The sequence below is a fragment of the Hemiscyllium ocellatum genome, chromosome 5 (genome assembly GCF_020745735.1).
Source record: "Hemiscyllium ocellatum isolate sHemOce1 chromosome 5, sHemOce1.pat.X.cur, whole genome shotgun sequence".
Lineage (NCBI taxonomy): Eukaryota > Metazoa > Chordata > Chondrichthyes > Orectolobiformes > Hemiscylliidae > Hemiscyllium > Hemiscyllium ocellatum.
The window spans coordinates 56,608,427-56,634,838 of NC_083405.1; the positions used below are offsets into that span (position 1 = coordinate 56,608,427).

General features: G+C 41.8%; 1 protein-coding gene across 1 annotated transcript in view; it reads right to left on the minus strand.

Annotated features, from left to right (window-relative positions):
- Positions 1-25,490, minus strand: part of casd1 (CAS1 domain containing 1) — a 113,156-nt gene extending 87,666 nt beyond the window's left edge. Inside the window, exons 1-2 of the mRNA XM_060824775.1 lie at positions 25,351-25,490; positions 21,406-21,585 (exon numbers count right to left, since the gene is read on the minus strand). Coding sequence (XP_060680758.1) covers positions 21,406-21,585; positions 25,351-25,405 — 235 coding nt within the window. The 5' untranslated portion in view covers positions 25,406-25,490. The remainder of the gene's footprint in view (positions 1-21,405; positions 21,586-25,350) is intronic.
- Between the last annotated feature and the right edge of the window lie 922 nt (positions 25,491-26,412).

Here is a 26,412-nt window from a genome sequence, read left to right on the forward strand (position 1 = left end):
ACAAGGTGTTCTGATATAACAACAGTCACGCTCCTCTGCAATCTTGCACTATAGAAAACCATGCTACGGAGAATTATTATATATAAAATACATCGCACTGTAGAAGATCACTATAGAAAATCTCTGCGCCCGTTCAGTAAGAAAGTTCGTAACCTAAACAGCAGTAAGCAATTAGTCAATCGTATTATAGCCAATTCCCATTGACAAAGTATGCATTATACCAAAACAATCTGTATATAAAATGATTCTAGCAGGAATTCTAAGAACTTCCTAACTTCCCAAAGAAACAAGTCAGGATAAGCGCAGCTCTAACACTCCACAAACTTCACATTGTGCACTACAAAGCAGCTCACATAATTGGTGCACCGTGCACCTTCAACATTCACAGTGGAAGGGTGTACCATATAGAAGATGCAATATTACAAGTCAAAGTTGTGACCATTAATATCTAGGTGGACGAGGGCAGCAGAGCTCCCGTCCAAGCGACACACCAATATTAACTTAGCAACACATCACTGTCCCTTCACAATCAGAGTTATACAGCACAGCAACAGACCCCATGGTCCAATTTGTATGCACAACCGAAACTGATCCAGTCCCATTTGCCCGCATTTAGCCCATAACCCTTTAAACCCTTCCAATTAATTTAACAATCCAGATGCCTTTTAAAATGTTGTAATTGTATCCACTGCCTCCAAGTACTCTGGCAGCTCATTCCATATACGCATCACCCTTTGCATGAAATAGTTGTCCCCCAGGTCCCTTTTAAATCTCTTCCCCACCCCTCACCTTATACACCTCTCATGATTATATAAATCTTAACAAGTGCACCCCCTCAGCCTCCAATGCTCCACGGAAAAAGAACCCTTTTAAGCTTCTCCCTATAGGCCAAACTTTCCAATCCCAGCATCATCTTTGTTCATCTCATTCTGGAATGTATTTCTTAACAGTAGTGTGAGTATACCTGCCCCCCGCCCCCCCCCCCCCCCCACAATTTTGAGTTGAAATGACAATACATCTTCATCACTTGACTCATGCAGTTACAGTTAGCCAAATCTGCTGTCAAGTAATTCAAATACATTCCAATTTTCCTCTGACAAAGTTAATCATAGATGAAACACTGTTTGACACTACTGCGTGTGAGGTATATTGAGCAAAGTACATCAATGGTTTCAAGTGGGAGACTTAAATATTTGTATGCTCTATTCATTTCTAGATGCTCCTTCCCAACCTCTTTCTTCTCTCCTTCACAACTTAAGACCTTCTAGCCTTGTTGATGGGTACGTTTTAGTGTGAAACAAGTTAAAGTTACAAAGTTAAAAGTTATACGCACAAACTACATTGGCCATGCTCTGAATCTTTGTTTTTAAACTATGCTTGTTTCAATACATAGTATACTGCTACAGTTTGACTTGTATTGACTTAGACAAGTCTTGGATTCTACCATCAGTTTCAATGCTAAACTATACTCTGAGTTAATTGTGATGATTGTTCGACTATCAAGTAGTTTCATGTTTAAGATAACTTTTTCTAGGCTAGTGTCAGGTATCCCTCCCAAACTGTTACTATCTTCTGCACTTCAATGGACTATTTCCTTTTGATTTATATTTTGAAAAGGTGAGTCCTAGATGTTTTTCTGCACTACAGTTCTTAAAATTGCTTCATGACTCATGTGACTTGCACAAACTATCAAGGTTGTATATGACTAAACTACTTCCTTGAATTAGACATGGTGTGGACTTTTTCTTCACATATTCTTAGGCTCTGTATTATTGACTGTTGGAGAGTTGCCACAGTATATCTTGTAGATGGGACACATTCTGCCACTGTGTTTTATTGTCCTGGGACTCAATGTTTAAAGTGGTGGATTGGGTGCCAATCAAGCAAGCTACTTTGACCTGCATTGTGTCAAACTTTGAGAAGGGTTACTCATTGTAACACTACCATCCTCTGATTGGTTGTTTTGCAGTTCCAGCATTTGTATGGCAAGCTCAATTTCTGGGAAATGGAAGGCCAAAAATTGTTGATAGTGAGGAAATTCAGTAATTGCAATGCCATTTAATATCAAGAAATGATAGATTCTCTCTCACTGGATGATGCCTTCCTGCATATACGTAAGGACTGCCTCAGTTTCTGTGCAGTTGCAAGTGGTGGACATTGTTCAACCAGTGAATACCACAGCTTCTGAACTTTTAATGGATTGATCAACAATAACACAACACAGCTAAAAATTGTTTACTCAGACATTATCCTGGCCTGTTGAGACTCAGTGATTGTACTGTTACCCGTTTGCTAGAAGTTCTGTATTCAAAACCCACCTGCTGCAGAGGTGTGTCATAACTTACCCTGGAGGAAAAAGAAGCCTTTTTTTGCACATTAGTAGCACACTTATCTTTGAGCCACAGGGCCTGAGTTCAAGGCCAACCTGTCTCAGAGGCATGACTGGACAGGTTGGTCAAAAGTAGCTATTTGAAGGAACTGTGTTTTTTTGTTACTCACTGCTAGTATTCCTAATTCTGATTCAAGTCCCACTTGCTCCAGAGGTATATAACAACAACTCCAAACAGGTCGATTAGAAAATATCCACCCAAAGATACTACTTCGGTGATAGCTGCCATTTATAGTGATGGACCTCCAATAACTACTAACATAATTTGTGTGTGACTGAAATCAGACAGCTCTCTTCCCTTCACCCAATTCCCATTGACCACAGTTTTTCTAGGATTATGCCATACTTAATCAGAAGCTAACTTGAAATAAAGTTCTGGATAACATCTCTGGAATGCCATCCTTTATCCTTCTTTCTGCCAAGGCTATAATGAGGTTAGGATGAGAGTGGCCCTGGCAGAATCAAAACTGATCATAGGACAAAGGAGCAGAAGTAGGCTATTCAACCCACTGAATCTTGCTCCATCGTGCAATGAGATCATGGCTGTTCTGATAATGAACTCCACCTGCCTTTTTCCATAATCTTCAATTCACTTTTGATTAAAAAAAATCCATCCCTCTCAATACTGAATATAGTTGAATAACCCACCTGCTCCTTGCAGTAAAGAATTCCACAGATTTATTACCCTGTGAAAAAGTAATACTATTAAATGGGTGACCCCTTATTCTGAAATTATATCCATGTCCTAGACTCTCCCATAAAGGGAAATTATCTTTTGGCACCTACCCTCTCAAGTCTCTAAGAATCTTAAACTTTTCAACAAGGTGGCCTCTCATTCTTCAAAACTGCATTGTGCATATGTAAAACAGCTTACAGATCCAGCTGTGTGGTCTGACTAACACCTTAAAGTTTAGGAAGACCTCCCTATTTTTATAGACCATTCTATTGAGATAAAGACAACATTCCTTTGCCTTTCTTATTATCCGTTGAACTTGGATGCTAGCTTTTTGAGATTTGTGAATAAGGATTCCTAAATATATCTTTGCTGTAGCTTTCTGCAGCATTTCTTCATTTAAATAATATTCAGCTCCTTTACTCTTCCTGTCAAAATGCATAACCTCATACCTCTTCAATTACATCCTATTTGCTAAGTTTATGTCCACTTGTTTCATCTGTCTTCACCCCTCCGTAGACTGACTCACCTTCACCATTTGCATCATCTACAAACTTGGCTATAGCATATTCATGTTCCTCATTCAAGTTATAATAAGTCTTCTGGTTATAGGTTGCCATCTGAAAATCATCCTCATATTCCAACTGTCTTCTATTAGTTAGCTAATTCTCTATCCATGATCGTCTATTACCTCCAATTTCATAGGATTTTATTGAGTAATCTAAATATGGTACCTTATCAAGTGATTATTAGTGGTCAGTCATCTCAGTTCCAGGAAATCTCTGTAGGAGCTCATTGGGGCAGTGTCTTAGACCCAACCGTCTTCAACTGCTTCAATGATCTTCTATTGACCAGGTCAGAAGTGGGACTTTTGCACACAATTTCAAAATGTTCAGCACTATTCACAATAACTATTGAAGTGGTTCATGTCCAAACATAACAAGATCTGGACAATGCTTCTTGTGCTGCAACACTCCCTTTTTGCCAGGTTGAGTGTATTTCCAAATGCATTTAAGCAGCTTGGCAAGGTCCAAGACCAAGCAGTTTGCTTCATTAGCACCACATCCACAAATATCCATTTTTTCCACTGCTGGTGCTCAGTGGCAGCAGTGTGCACCATCTACAAGATGCACTGCAGAAATTTAGCAAAAATTGCTATTTTCCTTCCACAACATTCACCATTCTGACATGGAAGAATGTTGCTGTTCCTTCCCTGTCATTGAGCTAAAATCCTGGAATTCCCTCCCCAACAGCAATGTCGGCCTATTTCCAGGTCCTGGACTGCAGCAATTCAAGACAGCAGCTCATCACCATCTTCTCAAGGGATGGATAATAAATGCTGGCCCAGACAGAGATGTCCTTCTTCCACAAGAATTTTTTTTTCAAAATTCTGTTTCTTATCTTCTTTCCTTTTTGAATAAATGTCTTCACATCCCTTTTAATTTCTTACCTCCAACCATTCGCAATCCACATTTTTTCAATTCAAGAATCTAAAATTCTTTCCTTTCATACCTGCTCATTCTGTACTACCAATGCTGCCTCATCATCCTTTGCTTTCTTCCTGTACTTTGAGCAGAGAACAGAATTCTCCTTTCAAAGTGCAGCATGATAGCAGCACTGTTGATGACCTCTTCCATCATTTAATGATGATCAGGAGTAGATTAAAAGGGGAAGTAATTGGATTTGTCCTGATTCTTGCAGACAGGACACAGCAGGGCAATCCTTGGGACTTTTCCAGAATCTAACAATTCCTGGAAGAATGCTAACATTGCATCTACAATCTGTATTGTTCTTGCTTAAATATCTTAGGATGCATCCGGTCAGATCCAGGGGACTTATTGATTTCTACCCCCATTCATTCCCCTAGCACTTTTTGTCTATTGATCGTCATTCTATTTTTTATTTCCTCTCCTCCTTTTGGACCTGACAGAATTTTGGAGTGATATTAGTGTCTTCTAACGTGAAGACTGATGCAAAGTATTTATTCAACTCCTTTGCTATTTCCTGGATCCTCTTTGTTTCCCCAACCTTGCTTTTTAAAGGCTTTGACATTCACTTTGTCCTCGCTCTTCCTTCCTACATAGATTCAGAGACATACAGCACGGAAACAGACCCTTCTTCGGTCTAACCAGTCCATGCCGAACATAAGCCCAAACTAAACTAGTCCCACCTGCTTGGTCCTGGCCCATATTCCTCCAAACCTTTCCCATTCATGTATCCATCCAAATGTCTTTTAAACATTACAATTGTACCCTCATTCACCACTCCCTCAGGACGTTCATTCCACACAGGAACGACCTGGTGTAAAAAATTTGCCTCATGGTCTTTTTTAAATCTCTGTCCACTCACCTTAAAAATGTACCCCCAAGCCTTCAAATTCCCCATCTTAGGGAATAGACAACTAATATCAACTCTATTTATACCTCTCATTATTTAATAAATTTCTGTCTGGTCATCTCTCAACCTCCTACACTCCAGTCAAATAAGTCCCAGCGTATGTTTATAACTCAACCTTTCCATATTTGACATATTTAAAGAAACTCACTGTTTCATTTTGATATCACTTACAAATTTAGACTTCAAAATATATTTTCTCCCTCATACTTTTTTGGAAGAGTTTCGTATATTTAAAAAAAACTCCCCATTCCTGTTTACCAGCAATTTTAAGTCACATTCAATGTTTTTTTCTTTCAACCCGATGCTATTTTTAGCTTTCCTCAATCATGGCAACCATCCAAAATTACTTGATGCCTGGTTGAATCCACATATTTTAGAAGACTGTGCCAATCACACTATGAATTTTTCTTTCAGGCTACCTCTTCTTGTAATTTAGGGTAGTCAGGATAGCAGAGTGTCAACCATGATTAATATGGTGCATTTTTACATATCCTCATTTGATGAGGATATGTAAAATGCAGAGTGAGCGAGAGCGGGGGGTAGAGCGAGAGAGAACGAGATTGACAGACATAGGGGTGATAGACAGACAGAGGCAGAGGGAAAAGGAGCGAGAGCAAGAGAAAGGGACACAGAGGGAAGGAGAGAGAGACAGAGAGAGACACATAGAGGGAGCAAGAGAGCACAAGCCAGACACTATCCCAATGTATTCCGAGTTGCCTGCGATTCTCTGTAATCTTAAAATTAAAACTCTGCTGCTTTACCTTAATTCACATCAAGTTCCAAGCCAAATAACCTCCAAAATAAGAAATTGCCAAATAAGGTTCCACGTTTTGTAACATTCACTTTTAACATGAATCAAATTCACACAAATGGATTTTATTTCAACTATGAAGAATTTTACTTCATCTCAATTATTTGAAGAAGTTACAACCACAAGCATTTTCATCACCCTTGACATCATGACAATGTCTTCAGCAAGTCTCGTACTGTTCCTAACAACCTAGTAAAAACCTGAAGCCTTTGAACCTCATCATTGCACAAAGTTAAACACAAAGATCTAGGAGGAGGTGAAATAAAAGAACATCTATACTACGTAATTAAAGAACAAAGAACAGTTTACCTCGGGAACAGGCCCTTCGGCCCACCACTGCATCAACACATGACTATTTCCTGAACCAAAAACTTTCGCTTATATTATTATTTCGCCCTTTATTCTGCCACCTCCTCCTGCAGTGCATTCCTGCACTTCACACCCTCTGCATTAAAAAAAATTGCCTCTCCCATCTCCTTTAAAACTTTCCCCATTTTACCTGAAAGCCATGTCCCTAGTAATTGAAATTCTACCTGGGAAAAAGACTCCATTTGATAAATGCCTCTCAATTTTGTAAACTTCTATCAAGTCATCCTTCAACTGCCAATGTTCAATTGAAAACAAACCAAGTTTGAACAATCTCTCCTCACAGATAATAACCTCCAAACCTGGCAATTTCCTGATAAAAAGTCAGGAAGTGTGATGCTGGAAAAGTACAGATCAACCAGCATCCGAAGAGCAGGAGAGTCGCGATTCCAGTTTAAGCCCTTTGATCTAGCATTTTTATACCCTCTGCAAAGCCTCAATTTTTCTGGCAGTGTGGCAACTAGAAAGGCAAACAGTATTCCAAATGTGGCCTGAAGTTGTACGCAGCTGCCACATGACTTGGCAATTTTTATACTCTATGCCTCGAATGAAGCCAGGTTTACCACATGCTTTCTGACCACTTTATCTCCTAATGTTGCCACTTTCAAATGAACTGTGGACTTATACTACTTATACCCTCTATGTTAATACTTCTAAGGGTTCAACCATTTACTGTATACAGTACTTTCCTCTTACATTAGATGTTCCAAAATGCATCATCTCGCATTTGTCCAGATTAAATTCCATCCACTATTTCTCCGCCCAAGTCTCCAGCGGTGTTCTCTTCACTATCCGTAGCTCCTGCAATCTTTGTGCCATCCACAAACTTATCAGATGACCTACATTTTCCTCCAAACTATTTATAATTATTACAAACAGGGGTTCCAACACTGATCCCTGTGCAAGACCACTAGTATCTCTAGTCAGAAAAACACCATTCCCATGCTACTCTCTGTCTATGACAAAACCAGTTTTGTATCCATCTTACAGCTCACCACAGATCCCATATGACTTTACCTTCTGTACCAGCCTGCTACATGGGATATTGCCAAAGACCTTGCTAAAGTCCATGTAGACAACATCCATTGCTCTGTCCTCAATTATCTTTGAAACTGCTTCAAAAAAAAAACTCAACCAAGTTTGTGAGGCACAACCTCCCCTGCATAAAGCCATGCTGCCTATTGCTAGTCAATGCATCTTTTTTCCAAATGAGTATAAATCCAGTCTCCAAGAGCCTTCTCCAATAACTTCCCTATGATTGGTGGAAAAATCACTGACCTGTAATTTCTCATAAATTGTCTATTGTCCCCCTTTAGGAAGGTAATTGAAGCAGCTGCAGAGGTTGGACAAACCTGATTTGTTTTCACTTGAATGTTGGGAGTTGAAGGACAACTTGATAGAAGTTTACACAATTGAGAGGTATGGATAGCTGCTGTCTCTTTCCAGGATAGAAATTCTGATCACCAACCACACACATTGGCAGAAGTGTACATCACTGACAAAAATGGACTACAGTAACTCAGGTCCCTTCAACAGAACCTTGCAAACTAGCAACCTCAACCACCTAGAAGGACAAAAGCAGCTGATGGATGGGAATACCACCTGCAAATTCTCCCTCAAGTCACACACCAATGGAGGTATGGAAGACTTGAAGTATTTCACCATTGCTGGCTTACTCAAACTCCCGAACAGCACTGTCAGTATACCTACACACCAAGGTTGGCAGTAGTTCAATGCCACCTTCAAGAATATTTAGAGATGATCAATACCTACCATCCTAGCCAGTGATGTCCAAATTAAGATTTTAAAAATTCCAGAGTTTGAGTGATATCAGGAGGCAGTTTGGCAGACACAATCTACATGGATAGGAGATGCCACACAGGAGTGGTGCAAAACAATGTGCACACCTATCTATAACCCCTACCACAGCAAAATGAAGTTCATAAAATAGCAACACATTGAAATTTAACAGATAGCAGTGTGCGGAAAATGATCATAACCTTTTCTAGGTTAAGTTAAAACATTAAATCACTTGATAGCATAGCAGAGCTCTAACAGTTAACTCAAAGTACAGCCAGCCATGTAACTCTGACAAAAGAATGCATGACTCAAAAGTCAAAGTCAATGCAAGTCAAGCTGCAGTAGCATAACATCTGCTGAAACAAGCATTGTAAAAACAAAGATTAAGGAATTGCAAAGCATGAACAATTAGTTTAGGCACGTAGCTTTAAACATGCAGCTAAAAACATGTAGTTTTAACTAAAATGCACCTACTATTAAGGCTATGGAAACTTAAGCTATGAAAAAAAGGGGATGTTGGGACAGGCTGGCTGAAAATAGATAATACATACAACTACTTAAATCTTTCACTTGGAAAGTATGCTGTTTGTTCAACCATGTTCATCATCCATTCCATTCACCTCAAACACACTGTGGCAACATTATATCATCTACAATAAGCACGGTAGGTTCTTTAAAGTGCATCTTCCAAATTCATGACTTCTACCACCTAGAGCAACAAGGTAGCAAATTTATGGTAACATGATCACCTGTAAGCTGCCTCCAAGTTCCATACAATTTTGACTTGGAATTATATTGCCGTTCCATTACAGTTCCATGGTTGTTGACTCAGCAACATCTTCCCAGTAGCATGTGGATGTCTCCACTGTTCAACAATGCAGCAAATCAAAACATCAGCTCATCACCATCTTCTCCAGGACAATTACAGATCACAAATGAATGCTAGTCTGGTCAACCACACACACATCACTAAAGAATACAAAATAATTGCAATATAGGAGCCAAAAAGCTATTCCAATTCCAAACTAACTGCCAGTTTGGTTTCCAGTGTAGCTGTTACAAACATTTAATATTAAACATTTGTCAGAACCTTCAAATTTGCTTTCTACATCCTTCTGGTAGTACAGAACTTTTTAAAAGGACATATTTCCTATTAGCTTGATTTGATATGCAGTCTTTCAAGAGATCCTACACTAAATATCCAACTGCTTTTAAAAGCAAAGGATTCTACAGCTCTATTCAATTAACATATATGCACAGACAGATTAGGAGCAGGGGTAGACTATTTGACCCCTTAAACACGCTGTGTCATTCAATAAGGGCCTGGTGTCCTCTTAACAGTTGTATATCCATGATCATTAAAATAATCAGCTGACGACTTGATAATTTCTCATTGCTTCTCATGGAAGCTTTCTACGCACTAACTGGCTGTGCTATGTTGTAGGCAAACGTGAGAATGCAGATGCTGGAGATTACAGTCGAGAATGTGGTGCTGTTAAAGCACAACAAGTCATTTAGCATCAGAGGAGCAGGAGAGTCGACATTTTGGGCAAAAGCCCGAAACGTGACTCTCCTGCTCCTCAGATGTTGCCTGACCCGCTTTGTCTTTCCAACACCACGCTCAGTACTATGTTGTAGCCATGCTATAGAAAAACAAAGTATTTTATGGCAAGTGTCATGAAGTCTCAAAAGTAATACAGGTTTTCTTCTTTAAAAGTTGCATATTTCCAAGTGGGGGATCAAACAGCCGACTGGTATTATTGCTGGACTATTCATTCAGACACCTAAGTAATGTTCTATGGATCCAGTTTAGTTCCTGCCACAGCAGAGAATGCCAGAGTGATGTATAGTACAGAAACAGATCCTTCGGTCCAACTCATCCACGCTGACCAGATATCCTAACTTAATCTAATCCCATTTACCAGCACTTAGTCCATATCCTTCCTCTTATTCATATACCGAACCAGATGCCTTTTAAATGCTGTAATCGTACTAGCCTCCACCACTTCCTCTGGCAGCTCATTCCATATATGTACCACCTCTATATGAAAATGTTGCCCCTGAGGTCCCTTTTAAGTCTTTCGCCTCTCACCCTAAAACCTTTGCCCTCGTGTTCTGGACTCCCCCACCCCAGGGAAAAGACCTTGTCTATTTACCCTTTCCATGCCCCTCAGTTTTATAAGCTTCTACAAGGTCACTTCTCAGGCTCCAAATTCCAAGGAAACCAGCACCAATCTATCCAGCCTCTCACCATAGCTCAAACCCTCCAACCCTGGCAACATCCTCGTAAATCTTTTCTGAATTCTTCCAAGTTTTACAACATCCTTCCAATAGGAGAGAGACCAGAATTGCACACAATATTCCAAAAGTAGCCTAACCAATTCTTTTACAGCCTTCCCCCAACCCCTATACTCAATGCTTTGGCCAATAAAGGAAAGCATACCAAACACCTTCTTCACTATTCTAACTACCTGTAAGTTTATTTTGTTCAGCAACCTTACCATTAATAAATTGTATAAGTTGTGCCTAATTTGCCTTTTGAAATTACAGCACCTCAGGTTTATCTAAATTAAACTCCATCTGCCACATCTGATCAAGATCTTATTGCACTCTGTGGTAACTTTCTTCGCTGTCCACTACATCTCCAATTTTGGTGTCATTTGCAAACTTACCAACTATACCTCCTCTGTTCACATCCATATCGTTTTATGGAAATGACAAAAAGCAATGAACCCAGCACCGATCCTTGTGGCACTCCACTGATCACAGGCTTCCAGTCTGAAAAGTAACCCTCCACCACCACCACCCGCCTTCTAACTTCGAGCCAGTTCTCTATCCAACTGGCTAGTTCTCCCTGTATTCCATGTGATCTAACTTTGCTAACCAGTCTACCATGAGGAACCTTGTTGAACAACTTACTGAAATCCATATGGATCACATTCACTGTTCTGCCTTTATCAGTCCTCTTCGTTACTTCTTCAAAAAACTCAAGTAAGGGAGACGCTATTTCCCATGCACAAAGTTGTGTTGATCATTCCTAATCAGTCCCTCCTTTCGAAATACACGTAAATCCTGTCCCTCAGGATATCCTTTAACAACTTGCCCATCACCGATGTCAGGATCGCGGACGTTTAGTTCTTTGGCTTCTCCTTACCACCTTCCTTAAATAGTGACACCACTTTAGCCAACCTCCCGTCTTCCAGCAACTCACCTGTGACTATGGCAGTCCCAGTCTATGTTTGGAAAGTTAAAATCCCCTCACATTACCACCCTATTATTCTCACAGATAAAAGAAATCTCCTACAAACTTATTGCTCAATTTCTAGCTACTGAGGGGGGTCGGTTTATAGTACAATCCCAAGAAGGTGATCACCCCTTTCTAATTTTAGTTCCACCCAAATAACCTCCCTAGACGTATTTCCAGGAATATTTTAAGTACAGCTGTAATGTTATCCCTTAACAAAAACACCACTTTCCCATCTTGTGCTCCACCTTGCTATTCTTTCTGTAACATTTGTATCCTGGAACATTAAGCTGCCAGTCCTGTCTATTCCTGAGTCACATCTTTGCAATTACTATGATATCCTAGTCCCACATTCATTTGCCTTCCTTGTTAGGCCTCTTGTACTGAAATAAATTTAACTGCATTTATCAGTCCTACCGCATCCTGCCTGACCTGACTGTCTGACTTGCTCTTGTAGCCAACTGCACCAGTCTCAATCTGATCTCTTCCCTTACTATCTCCCTGGATCATCCATTACAATCAAATCGCTTGGAACCTGACGTATCCCTCATTACATTACAGCACATCTCAGTACCCAAAACTTGGCTGCTCATGCTACATTCCAGAGAGTTCATAACCCCCTACCTTTTTCAAAATAACATACTTATTTGAGATGAGGATTGCCATAGGAGACTCCTGCACTACCTGCCTCCCTCTCCTACCTTTCCTGGAGCTAACACATCTACCTGACTATATCTGCAATTTATCCCCCTTCCTATAACTGCCATCCATCAAACCTCCTAGTACCTGTAAATTCCTCACAGCTAACTGCCGCTGCATCTGATCCATGCAATTCGAAATGATTTGCAAACATACACACTTACTAAAGACATAATCATCAATAAAATGGGCGTTCTCCCTAATCTCCCACATCCAACAAGAGCAGCACATCACTTCACTAAAGGTCATTTTTGCACCATAATCTACAGACCCAGAAAATAGCAGTCTTATTGCATTAAAAAAACTTAGCACTTATGTTTTATATTTTTAAATTCTAATCAAGAGACAGCTCTCAATAAAACATATAATCAAGAACGAACCCACTCTACTCACTATTGTTAAATTTACAAAAAAAAGCAAGTTTACACTTAATAACAATGCACTTATCTGCTTCCGTTGAGCTCTCCCACACAGGTTCTTCCAAGGTCAGCTGTGATTTTCACTGTTTGTTCATTTTTCTTTGACGCACTCCGTTGTTCAGAAATACTTGCACTCAAACAGCAAAGGCTGTGCAGATTCACTGGTGTGTCATATAGCAGTGTAGGTTTCTTTCTCTCTCTGATTGACCATGTGGTCTCTGCCTTTGTCTCTTTCCAAACATCGACTGGGACTGCCATAGTGTTAAAAGGTTTAGATGGAAAGGAATTTTTGAAGTGCGTACAAGACAATTTTCTGATTCAGTATGTGGATGTACCTACTACAGAAGGTGCAAAACTTGACCTACTCTTGGGAAATAAGGCAGAGCAGGTGACTGAGGTGTCAGTGGGGGAGCAATTTGGGGCTAGCGACCATAATTCTATTTATTTTAAAATAGTGATGGAAAAGGATCTAAAAGCTGAAGTTCTAAATTGGAGAAAAGCCAATTTTGTCTGTATTAGGCAAGAACTTTCAAAAGCTGATTGGAGGCAGATATTCACAGGTAAAGGGATGGCTGGAAAATGGGAAGACTTTAGAAATGAGATAAGAATCCAGAGAAAGTATATTCCTGTCAGGGTGAAAGGGAAGACTGGTAGGTATAGGGAATGTTGGATAACTAAAGAAATTGAGGATTTGGTTAAGAAAAAGAAGGAAGCATATGTCAAGTATAGACAGGATAGATCGAGTGAATCCTTAGACGAGTATAAAGGAAGTAGGAGTATACTTAAGAGGGAAATCAGGAGGGAAAAAAGGAGACTGAGATAGCTTTGGCAAATAGAATTAAGGAGAATCCAAAGGGTTTTCACAAATACATTAAGGACAAAAGGGTAACCAGGGAGAGAATAGGGCCACTCAAAGATCAGCAAGGCTGCCTTTGTGTGGAGCTACAGAAAATTGGGGGGGGGGGGGGGGGGGGGGGGGGAAGGAGGATACTAAATGAATGCATCAATATTTACTGTGGAAAAGGATATAGGAGATATAGACTGTAGGGAAATAGATGGTGACATCTTGCAAAACGTCCAGATTACAGAGGAGGAAGTGATGTCTTGAAGGTGAATAAATCCTCAGGATCTGATCAGGTGTACCCGAGAAATCTGCGGGAAGCTAGAGAAGTGATTGCTGGGCCTCTTGCTGAGATATCTGTATCATCGATAGTCACAGGTGAGGTGCCGGAAGACTGGAGGTTAGCAAACTTGGTGCCACTGTTTAAGAAGGGTGGTAAGGACTAGCCAGGGAACTATAGACTGGTGAGCCTGACCTCGGTGATGGTCAAGTTGTTGGAGGGAATCCTGAGGGACAGGATGTCCATATATTTGGAAAGGCAAGGACTGATGAGGGCTAGCCAACATGACTGTGCATGGTAAATCATGTCTCTCAAACTTGATTGAGTTTTTTGAAGTAGTAACAAAGAAGATTGATGAGGGCAGAGCAGAAGAGGTGATCTATATGGACTTCAGTAAGGCGTTTGCTGAAAATGCGTTGCTGAAAAAGTGCAGCAGGTCAGGCAGCATCCAGGGAACAGGAGATTCGACGTTTCGGGCATAAATCCTGAAGAAGGGCTTATGCCCGAAACGTCGAATCTCCTGTTCCCTGGATGCTGCCTGACCTGCTGCGCGCTTTTTCAGCAACACACTTTCAGCTCTGATCTCCAGCATCTGCAGACCTCACTTTCTCCTTCAGTAAGGCGTTTGACAAGGTTCCCCATGGGACACTGATCAGCAAGGTTAGATCTCATGGAATATAGGGAGAACTAGCCATTTGGATACAGAACTGGCTCAAAGGTAGAAGACATAGGGTGATGGTGGAGGATTGTTTTTTCAGACTAGCCATAAGGATAGGTGCTGGGCCCTCTACTTTTTGTCATTTACATAAATGATTGGATGCGAGCATAAGAGGTACAGTTACTAAATTTGCAGATGACACCAAAATTGGAGGTGTAGTGGACAGCGAAGAGGGTTACCTCAGATTACAACAGGATCTTGACCAGATGGACCAATGGGCTGAGAAGTGGCAGATGGAGTTTAATTCTGATAAATGCGAGGTGCTGCATTTTGGGAAAGTAAATCTTAGCAGGACTTATACACTTAATGTAAGGTCGATGAACAAGAGACCTTGGAGCGCAGGTTCATAGCTCCTTGAAAGTGGAGTCACAGGTAGACAGGATAGTGAAGGCATTTGGTCTGCTTTCTTTTATTGGTCAGAGTATTGAGTCCAGGAGTTGGGAGGTCATGTTGCGGCTGTACAGGACACTGGTTCGGCAACTGTTGGAATGTTGCAATTCTGGTCTCCTTCCTAACGGAAAGATGTTGTGAAACTTGAAAGGTTCAGAAAAGATTTACAAGGATGTTGCCGGGGTTGCAGGATTTGAGGTATAGAGAGAGGCTGAACAGGCTGGGGCTGTTTTCCCTGGGGTGTTGGAGGCTGAGGGGTGACCTTACAGAGGTTTACAAAATTATGAGGGCTATGGAGAGGGTAAATAGGCAAAGTCTTTTCCCTGGTATCGGGGAGTCCAGAACTAGAGAGCATAGATTTAGGGTGAGGGGGAAAAGATATAAGAGACGTGTGGGGCAACTTTTTCACACAGAGGGTGGTACAGGTATGGAATGAGCTACCAGAGGATATGGTGGATGTTGGTACAATTGCAAGATTTAAGAGGCATTTGGATGGGTATATAAATAGGAAAGGTTTGGAGGGATATGGGCCGGGTGCTGGCAGATGGGACATCTCATCAACATGGATGAGTTGGACTGAAGGGTCTTTTTCCATGCTGTACATCTCTATGACTCTATAAATGCCATTCACATCACTCTGTTGTTCACTGGTCTACACTGGTCATCAGTCTGACAAAGCACTGATTTTGAAATTCTAATTACATCCTGTCCTTGTTCATCCATTATACGTGCGTTTTCCTCCAGTCCTACAACCCTCCAAGACTTCTATGCTACTCCAACATTGGGTTTCTTGTGCACCCGTATTTTGAATACAACAAAGCTGCCAGCCCATTTCCAGCTGCCGATACCACCAAACTCTGGAATGAGCTCCTTAAACCTCTTCACCTTTAGCTTACTCCTTTTAAACCTCTTTTGGCATCTATCCTAATACTTCATGTGTTTGGCTACATTTGCTTTATAAATGCTATTTGCAAAGTTTTAATTACAATAAAAGTTATGTTAACATCCACTGTTGGTACAATGAGATAATCTACATTAGCTATTTAAGAGTTTGAACATGCTTAGGATGTTGCTCACTTGCAATATATGTGAATTAAGGCCTCTGCAGTAAAACAAACAAATGTGCTTGTGATAATCCACTATGCAACTTAGAAACTGTACTGATTGCCCAAATTCAATAACAAGACGTTTACTAAATAAGAGTACATTGTGTAAAATGTTCCAAGTGGTATTTGACAACTTGAACATCAAGTTCATACTGATTAGTAATGCAATACAATGTTGCATTTTGAATGTGTAAAACCAATCTTTCAAGTTAACCAAGTTCAGCCTGACAGCAGCCATCTGATTGGTTGAGCTTTGGTGTTAAATAGCTAGAACTATCCAAAACAGCTCTGAAAAAATATTTAAAGCCTTGAAATAGAAAACATGAATCTGTCGCAGTGACCCTCTGTGTCTAGTGCCCTTTTCTATCTTTTCCCATCTCACCCAAAACCTATGCCCTCTAGTTCAGGCCACCCCCAGCCCAGGGAAAAGACCTTATCTATTTATTCTTTCCATGTCCCTCATGACTTTATAAACCTCTAAGATCACTCCTCAGGCTCCAAACTCCAAGGAAACCAGCACCAATCTATTCAGCCTCTTCCTATAGCTCAAATCCGCCAACCCGGACAACATTCTCTTAAATCTTTTCTGATCCTTTTCAAGTTTCACAACTACTTTCTGATAGGAAGGAGACCAGAACTGTACACAATATTCCAAAAGTGTCCAAACCAATATCCTATACAGCCGCAACATGACCTGCCAACTCCTATACTCAATGCTCTGACCAATAAAGCATACCAAATGCCTTCTTCACTATCCAGTCTATGTATGACTCTATTTTCAAGGATCTATGAACCTTTACTTCATGGTCTTTGTTCAGCAACACTCGCCAGGACCTTCCCATTAAGCGTACAAGACCTGCTCTGATTTGCTTTTCCAAAATTCAGCACCTTGCATTTATCTAAAATAAATTCCATCTGCAACTCCTCAGCCCATTGGAACAACTCAAACCCAGAACCTTCTCACCCAAGGGATGAAGGTCCTCCTGCAAAATTTGAGCTTACATCTCAGTCATAATACTATCCCTCCAAAGGTCATCACCTTAATGCGTTGGAAAAAAATGTGCTCCAGTGATAACTATTGTATTCCACGCTATCCAGACAAATCATACCTTACAACAGAATGCAGAATATTAGTATTACAGCTTCAGAGAATATGAGGAGGTCCTTTCAAAAGTCTGATAACTGCAGGGAAGAAGCTGTTCTTGAATCTGTTGGCAAAAGTTTGAAAATACTTGTATCTTCTGCCTGATCAAAGAGATAGAAGAGAGAGTATAAACTGGGTGCGAGGGGTCTTTGATAACGTTGGCTGCTTTCCTGAGGCAGCAGGAAGTATAGAAGGAGTCAATGAAAGGAGGTTGGCTTGTGGGATGGACTGGGTTCATTCACAACTCTAATTTCTTGCGGTCTTGGGCACAACAGTTGCCAAACCAAGCTGCGATGCATCCGGATAGGATGCTCTCTATGGTGCATCGATAAAAATTGTTATGAGTCACTGCAGACATGCTGAAATACCTTAGTCTTCTGGAGGAAGTTGAAAAATTGTTGTGCTTTCTTGACTGTTGAATTGATAGATCCTTGGTTATATTTACTCCTAGAGCCTCAGCACCACTGATTCAGGTAAAAAGTGTGTCCTCTAATTGAATTTGAAGACTAGCTCCTTTCTTTTGCTGATATTGAGGGAGAAATTGTTGTCTTTACACTGTGCCATGACCTTCCCTCTCTCTCTTTCAAATTCGTAAATGGAGTTTGATCTGAATTTGGCCACACGGTCACTCGTGTATAAGGAGTATAGTAAGGGCTGAGTGCAAAGCTTTACAAGACACCAGTGTTCATGATTATTGTGGAAGTGATGGAGTCGCCTGTACTTACTGATTGCGGTCTACAGGTCAGGAAGGGAAGGTCCAATTGTAGAGGGGGAGCAGAGTCCACGTCTTGGAGTTGGAGATGAATTTGGTTGGAATTATGGGGTTGAAGGTTGAACTTAATTCAATAAACAGGAGTTTGACATAGGTGTCATTATTATCTAGATGTTCCAGGGATGAATGCAGAGCCAGGGAGATGACGTCTGCTGTGGACCTATTATAATTTGTCAACCTGGAATGCTGGAGTTGATGTGTACCATTAATAACTTCTCAAAGCACTTCATGTCGAATGTCATAGCCAGCGGGCTGTAGTCATTAAGGCTCCAAAGGAAAATCAGGCACCAGGATGACCAGTCGTCTTCTTGAAGCAGGTAGGAACCTCACATCGGAATAAGGAGAGGTTAAAGATGACTGCAAATACCACTGCTCCATGCAGGATTGGCGTGCACAACCACTGACTTTAGCCAGGCCAGTTGCCGTCTGCGGGTTCACTCTCAAGAAGGTCGATCTAACATCAATGGCAGTGACTTTCTGATGCAGCAGGTGACATTTCACTTACTTTCTGTTCAAACAAACAGAATGCATTGAGGTCATCAGGGATAGGTGCATTTTTGCCAGCGATTTTACTCAACTTCTTTGTAGCCCCTTATATCATGTATACCTTGCCACTGTGACATGTCAAACTCCTGTAGTTAGCCCTGTGACTCTAGTTCAGTCTGATATTGTCTCTTGGCATCCCGGATGACTTTGTGAAGGTTGTACCTGGATTTCTTGGACAGATCAGGGTTACCCGACTTGAACGCTTCAGATCTGGACTTGAATAGGGAGCGTATCTCCCAGTTCACCCATGGCTTCCAGATGGGAGTATGCAGATTAATTTCTTTGGCACGCAGATTAATCTCTTTGGCACTTACTGATGAAGTCTGTGACGGTGTGGCACACCCATTTAGGTTGGCCACTGAGTCCTTGAAAATAGACCAGTTCACTGACTCCAAGCAGTCACATAGGACTCAGCAGACACAGAGAGCTAAAAGCCATTCCCTAACAGCTCCTCTTGCCTCAAATCACCAGCATACTCAGGGAGATCAAAGAAAATGCTTCAATGTCAATGCTATGGTTCAAGAAGAGTTTGAATGACTAAGATGATCTTATTAACAATTGTTCAAATCTGTAGCAGTCTGCACCAAGTTGCTTTAATTCTTTTAGTTTAAGATGAACAGTGCCAGTGAAGGAAAGAAAGACTAATCCTATACTCCAGTCCTTACCGTCCGCAAGTCAACCTGCCTCATTTGCTCAAGGATCATGAATCAGGAAAAGGTTAGGAACATGAAGATCCATGGCAGTAGCTCTCAAACCTTAGTAGACGTCATCCTTGATTTGAAGGATAGTTGATAACAATGATTATTATTATTACTACCTGTTAACAAAGATGTTAACACAAGTCTGCTTGCTCTGGCAGGTGAATAGAATTGAAGAGTAGCAGAGGAATTCCCTTGACCAAATTTGATTTCAAGTTTTAAAACATCAAAATCTTCAGTTAAAATATAACCACTGGCTGCAGTGATGCAGAACCCACATTCATTTTACATAAAAACAGCAATTTTGTTACTGGGTGGTGAAAGCACAAATTCTATTGTACTGCCAATGGATTTTAGTCATGGCTACATCAAATACTATGCAGAAAGTTGAAAGGAAAAGCTTAAAGAGCACATGAAAGTATCAAAAAAGCACAAAATTTGTACAATGTGTGCAAAATCTCTACAGATTACTTATTTTCACACAGCTGCAAGTGAATGTTTTTCTCACACATATAAACAGGGTGGCATGATAGCTGTGGTTAGCACAGAAGCCTCACAGCACCAGGGATCAGGGTTTGATTCCAGCCTTGGGCGACTGCCTGTGTGGAATTTGCACATGCTCCCTTATGTCTGCGTGAGTTTCCTCCAGGTTCTCCTGTTTCCTCTCACAGTCCAAAGATGTGCAGGTCAAGTGGATTGCCCGTACTAAATTGAGGGAATTGGGCCTCGGTGAGTTACTTTTTGGAGGGTCAGTATGGACTTGTTGGGCTAAATGGCCTGTGTCCACATTGTAGGGAATCTAATCTAAAAAAAATCTATTACTATCGGACAGCCAACATGCAAAATATTAGCTATTAGAAGTACACAACACAAAAGATACAGAAACTCATTAAGCATAAACACCAGTTGGGCCATAAATTCCATTGGCAAGTAGTCATACAACATTCGTGATTGATTTACTTTAGAAAGTGCTCATTTCATTCATCTGCAATAATCAGTTCTATAGAATGAACTTAGAGCTGCAATTCAACAAAGTGGATGGATGCCATTGTATATCATCTATCTGCCACAATATCTTGTGTACTACAAAACAAATTTCATTTTCATGATTTGCTTTATTCTAAACATGAATATACTATGACCAGTCATACAAGATATTATCAGAAATTAATCTTATAACTCCAGTAACATTACTTAGTTTGACCTCACTATATTGACATAATAAATGCAAGAGCAGGTGCCAGACAACTGCACTGTTACAGATATCGTTTGGCAATTCTCAGTGAGATAAAAAAGGTATCATGAATCAAACAAAATGCAAAAATAAGTGAACAGTCTAGTTCAGCCTAAAGCAGTAATCAGGCAAAGAATTACTAATGGTAATATTAAACCTGCTGGTACACCATTTATATAGGTCTTGTAACCAACACTCGTTTGGCTTGCTTCATTTCTAACCTTGTATCTTTCACGCTTCCGCCATTTGTACATTTAACTAAACGATACACATTGGAGGCTAAGTGGCAAAGTACAACCTACTGGGGCAAATTAAATGTAGACAGTAATAGACAGGATTTTGATCAATGCAGTATTTGAGAGAAATTTCAAAGAACCAGTGTATGTTTTCGCCTTCCAAAGCAGTCTTTGATGGAGTAACCCTACTCCGCAGCCCTTGTTTACATTGTGTCTTATATCGGCGGCTGTAACTCTGGATGTTTGGGATTTCTATTCCAAAGACAAAAGAAAGACTCCGGGAGGGAAGCACATCATCTCCAGTTAACGAAACACAAAGGCAACAGCGACTGAAAACACAGCTGACAATTTGCAGCAAGAGCCCCGATGCCCGGCTCTGTGTTAAATGCATTGACATTGCTCACCGGCCAGAGCTGTGCACAGACACGAACATTTTTACATTTATAGCTCATCACTTTCAGCCAAGGCACAAAATACCGCTCGGTCCCCGGTCCAGCCATGCTCATCCCTGTCTCACACTTGGCTCCAAATCTGTGGCCGGGCCTGACCAACAGACACGGAGCTGAATGTCAGAGACAAATACAGGAGCGGCGCCCGCCACTGAGCCCAGGTAACCCGCCCCATACCATTTCATTGCTTTACCTCCATAGCTCCGGTGAATCCCGTGACCAACTGTTAGGATAAGCACAAAGCTGATGGCGAGGAGCTTGGCGTTCCTGATGTTGAAGTGTTGGTTAATTTCCCGTCTGCCCATCGCGTAGGCCTGCGCCGCCATCTTGGCTCCCCCATGACAACCGAATGAGAATCCTTCGCGCAAAGCACCTAGAACCACAGAGACATGGGGGCGGGGCAAAGCCCTGCGTGAGTGGGGGAGGGCCATAACGGCGACGGTTGGAGGGGAAGGGAGGGCCGTGTTCTGGGGCGGGGGCGGGGAAAGGGAAAGCCCATACCCTCACTTTTGGTGGTAGAGGTAGTGCTCGGGGGTGGGGGGACGAGCAGGTGCAAAAGGAAGCGGCGGGTTACACCTGCGGGACGGAACGATGAGGGGCGGGTGATACCTTATGGTGCGGGGCTAAGGGGGGGGGGGGCGAGCGAGCCTGGGGGCGGGGTAACTGGGCGCTCGGGGCCGGTGTGAAAGGGAGCGGGCAACAGGGGCATTAAGGGGCGGGGCAAACGTGGACTGTGGGGGCGTGGACAATGCTGGCTGTGTTGGGCGGAGCTAACGGGGCTGCTTTAGGGGCGGGGCTAACGTTGTGGTCTCCTCGCGGAATGAGGGTGGAGCTAGAGAGATTGGAGTTCGTCCCCAGCAGCAGGAGTAATTGAGTAGAGACTACAGATAGAGGAATGTGAAGAATTTGAAAAGAGACAGAGTGCAATGCCTGGGGCACATTACTTAGATCAATGGAATCAGGAGGCAGGGAGTCTGCAGTAGTGCAATACTAGAACTACAAGTGCTACTGCATCAGAGTAAAAATTCACACGACACCAGGTTATTTGGAAGACAGGTGAGGGGACAGGTTTATTTGGAAGAACAAGCTTCTGGACCAGTGCTCCTTCGTCAGGTAACTAGTGGAGTAGAGTCATAGGACACATAATTTAGAGCAAAAGGTCATAGTTCCATGCACTGATAGTTCCATGCAGTATATTGAAAAACCTAGATTGCTGTTCAGTCTTTCATCTTTTAGAATTTGATTCATTAATATGTATGTCCCAGAACTTCTTTCAAATTACAGTCCCGAGATAACAAGGTTTTATTTTAAAAAGTGACATCTCAGCTCAGGCAGTGCACTAAAGGTGAGGTCAGAGTCTGTATGAGTCAGACTGGTTCTATTTCCAAAGTAGGAATTTACAAAATGTCACATGGATTATAAAAAAATGACTGCCTACAGGTGTGTGCTTTTTGAACAAAATAGCACATATCTGCAATTACAATTCTGTTCATGCAAAGTCACCCTATAAACTTACTTGTATGTGTTTGGATTAGAGTGGTGCTGGAAAAGCACAGCAGATCAGGCAGCATTTGAGGAGCAGGAAAATTGACATTTCGGGCAAAAGCCATTTATCAGGAATGGAGGCAGGGAGCCTCCAGGTGGAGAGATGAGTGGGAGAAGGGGTGCTGGGGAGAAGGTAGCAAAAAGTACAATAGGTGAATGGGTGTGGGGATGGAGGTGATAGGTCAGAGAGGAGGGTGGGGGAAGGTAGCAAAGAGTATAATAGGTGAATGGGGGTGGGGATGGATGTGATAGGTCAGAGGGGAGGTGGAGCGGAAGGAGGGAAGGGAGATTGGCAGGTAGGACAGGTCATGAGGACTGTGCTGAGCTGGAAAGTTGGAACTGGGGTAAAGTGGGGGGAGGGGAAATGAGGAAACTGGTGAAGTCCACATTGATGCCCTGGGGTTGAAGTATTCCAAGGTGGAAGATGAGGCTTCAAGCAAATGTGGCTGTGGTAGCGAGTCTGTTTCAGTACATAGTTGAAGAGCTTCAGGGCAGAGGAGATGACCTGGGGGTTGCAGTGAAAGAGAGACTCATTGAGATCCTTGTGGAGAGAGGAGGAGAGCTTCTTAAAGATAGGTATCCTTGCAAGAGGATTTGCAGTAAGGTTAAAATCAACTAGGCAAAAGTGAGGACTGCAGATGTTGGAAACCAGAGTTTGGATTAGAGTGGTGCTGGAAAAGCACAGCAGATCAGGCAGCATCTGAGGAGAAGGAAAATCAATGTTTCAGGCAAAAGCCTTTCATCAGGAATGGAGGCAGGGAGCCTCCAGGGTGGAGAGATAAGGGGGGTGGAGGGGAGCTGGGGAGAAGGTAGCAAAGAGTACAATAGGTGAATGGGGATGGGGATGGAGGTGATAGGTCAGAGGGGAGGATGGAGCAGATAGGTGGGAAGTGAGATTGGCAGATAGACAAGTTATGAGGACATTGCTGAGCTGGAAGGTTGGAACTGGGGTAAGGTGGGGGGAGGAGAAATGAAGAAATTGGTGAAATCAACATTGATGCCCTGGAATTGAAGTGTGTGCATGCATGTGAGGGAGAGTGTCTGTGTGTGTTTGTTGGCAGAGAGGGAGAGAATGTCAGTGCATGTGACATAGTCATAAAGTCATAGAATGTACAGCATGGAAACACCCTTTGGTCCAACTCATCCATGCTGACCAGATAGCCTAATCTAATCTAGTCCCATTTATCAGCACTTGGCCCATATCACTCAAAACCCTTCCTATTCATGGACTAATCCAGATGCCTCTTAAGTGCTGCAATTGTACCAGCCTTCACCACTTACTCTGGCAGCTTATTCCATACATGCACAACCCTCTGTGTGACAAAGTTGCTCCTTAGCTCCCTCTTATACCTTTCCTCTCTCATTCTAAACCTATGCCCTCTAGCTCTGGACTGTCCCCACCGCAGTGAAAAGACTTTGTTTATTAATCCGATCCATGCCCCTCTTGATCTTATAAACCTCTATCAGGCCACCCCTCAGCCTCTGACGCTCCAAGGAAAACAGCCCCAGCCTATTCAACCTCTCCCTATAGCTCAAACCCTCCAACCCTGGCAGCATCCTTGTAAGATTTTTCTGAACCCTTTCACATGTGCCTGCTTGATAAAGTGTATGTGTGAGTGTGATGGAGTGTATTCCTGTGAGAGGGTGTGTGAATGGGTGTGAGTGTGGGGTATGTGTATATGCCTGAGATAGCATGTGTATGAGAGAGGGTCTGTGTGAGTGTGTGAGTATGTAAGAGTGTATGTGTGCTGTGTGTATGTGTGAGACTGTATAGTGTAGTGGGGTCACCCCCCTCCCCGCCCCGCTCTGTCCAACACACACTCTCCCTCTCTCCCCCTCACATGCATGCACACACGTTTATGGGGCGAATTTGCATTTGCAGAATTGTATTTGCAGATACATTCTGTTTTGTTCAAAAAGCACACAATCTATAGGCAGTGATTTTTTTTTATAATCCATGTGACATTTCATAAATTTCTACTTTGGAAATAGAGTCAGTCTGACTCAGTCTGAATCTATGCAATTCACTGCCACAGAAGGTCAGGTCATTGAATATATTTAGGGAGATAGATGGGTTCTTGATTGCCAAAGGGATCAAGGGTTATGGAGAGAAAGTGACAGAATGGGGTTGAGAAATCTATCAACCATGATTGAATGGGGAGCAGACTCGATGGGCTGATAGGAGCAGAAATTAGGCCAATGTCTTATGGTCATCGATGTGACATATTCACAATTGTCCCTTGGCAAGATATGAAGAAGATTGTGGTGACAAAACAAATAAGAAAGTGTAGAGAGGTGGTACACTTGCCACACAGATGGGGGACAGAGAAAGAAATGAGGCAAACTGCAAAGCAAAGTCCATACATGACGCTCTTCTAGTTATTAAAAAAACAGAGCTCATTGAGGAGAGAGTTTGTTCATGACAAAGAGAAACAGAGCCAAATGCATACAGTGGAAAAATATACATTCTAAATAAATTTATGAATCTTTTAGAGTTGAAATCATTGGATTATTGAGATAAACCGTTCCACACTGATCTATTTTTAGCACCGGGCAAAACAACAAAGATCAGCTTCACCTTAATAACTCTCACCTGTATTAGGCAGTGATGTTGTCTCTTTTGGAAGATTGCTAGATTTCTGATCCATTTGTCTGTCTCTGGCAATAGCTAAAGAAATTGCAGAAAATATATTCACAGGTGTGCATAATATGAGGCTTCCTTTCACTTCCTCCTCAAGGTTGTGTCTCTTTAGACATTGGTAGGGTTTAATCTCTTGTGTGGCACTTCCTGTATTACCTTAAAGGAAGACTGCCACGTAATACGTTATGCAACTGTGTCTCTATTATAACTTTAATAGGAGGTAAAATATGCGATGAGTTAACAAAAAAAAATACTTTTACAGGAAAGTTGTCATTGTTTACGTTATAAAGACACTTAGTAAAGCTGTAGCAAAATGATGTTCCACAGCTATTGTAACAATGTTTCATGCCAATCGGTTTTGACAATTCAAAATTTGTTCAAAGGTCATATTATTGCATATGCTTGCCAAAACATGACCAGCCAGACCTGCTGCAGTGGTTAATTTATCAACCAGGTTCTTTCTGTTGTATGTCATTCTGCTATTGTTCCTGTTCTTAGAACTACAGAACAAAGGTCTCTGAATATTACCATAGCGCCAGGGACCCGGGTTTGATTTCAGCCACTGGCGACTGTCTGTTTGGAGTTTGCATGTTCTCTCCATGTCTGTGTGTGTTTCCCCCCAGGTGCCCTGGTTTCATCTCACAGTCCAAAGATGTGCAGATTAGGTGAATTGGCCGTGCTAAATTGCCCATCGTGTTCAGGGATGTGTAGGCTAGGTGCATTAGTCAGGGGAAATGTAGAGTAATAGAGGTATGGAAATGGGTCTGGGTGGGATACTCTTCGGAGGGTCATTGCGGACTTGTTGGGCCAAATGGCCTGTTTCCATACTGTAGAGATTCTATGAATGGAAAGTAACAGTTGTATAGCTGTCTGTGGTCAATGCTGTCATGCAGTCGATAATAAAAGCTACCAAATGAAGTGTTCCAATTTATCTTGCAAAGACGTCACACAGCCCTCATTAACTTCTCTAGATACGCGTTTACTATCTTTCTAAATGGCATGCAACATTCAAAT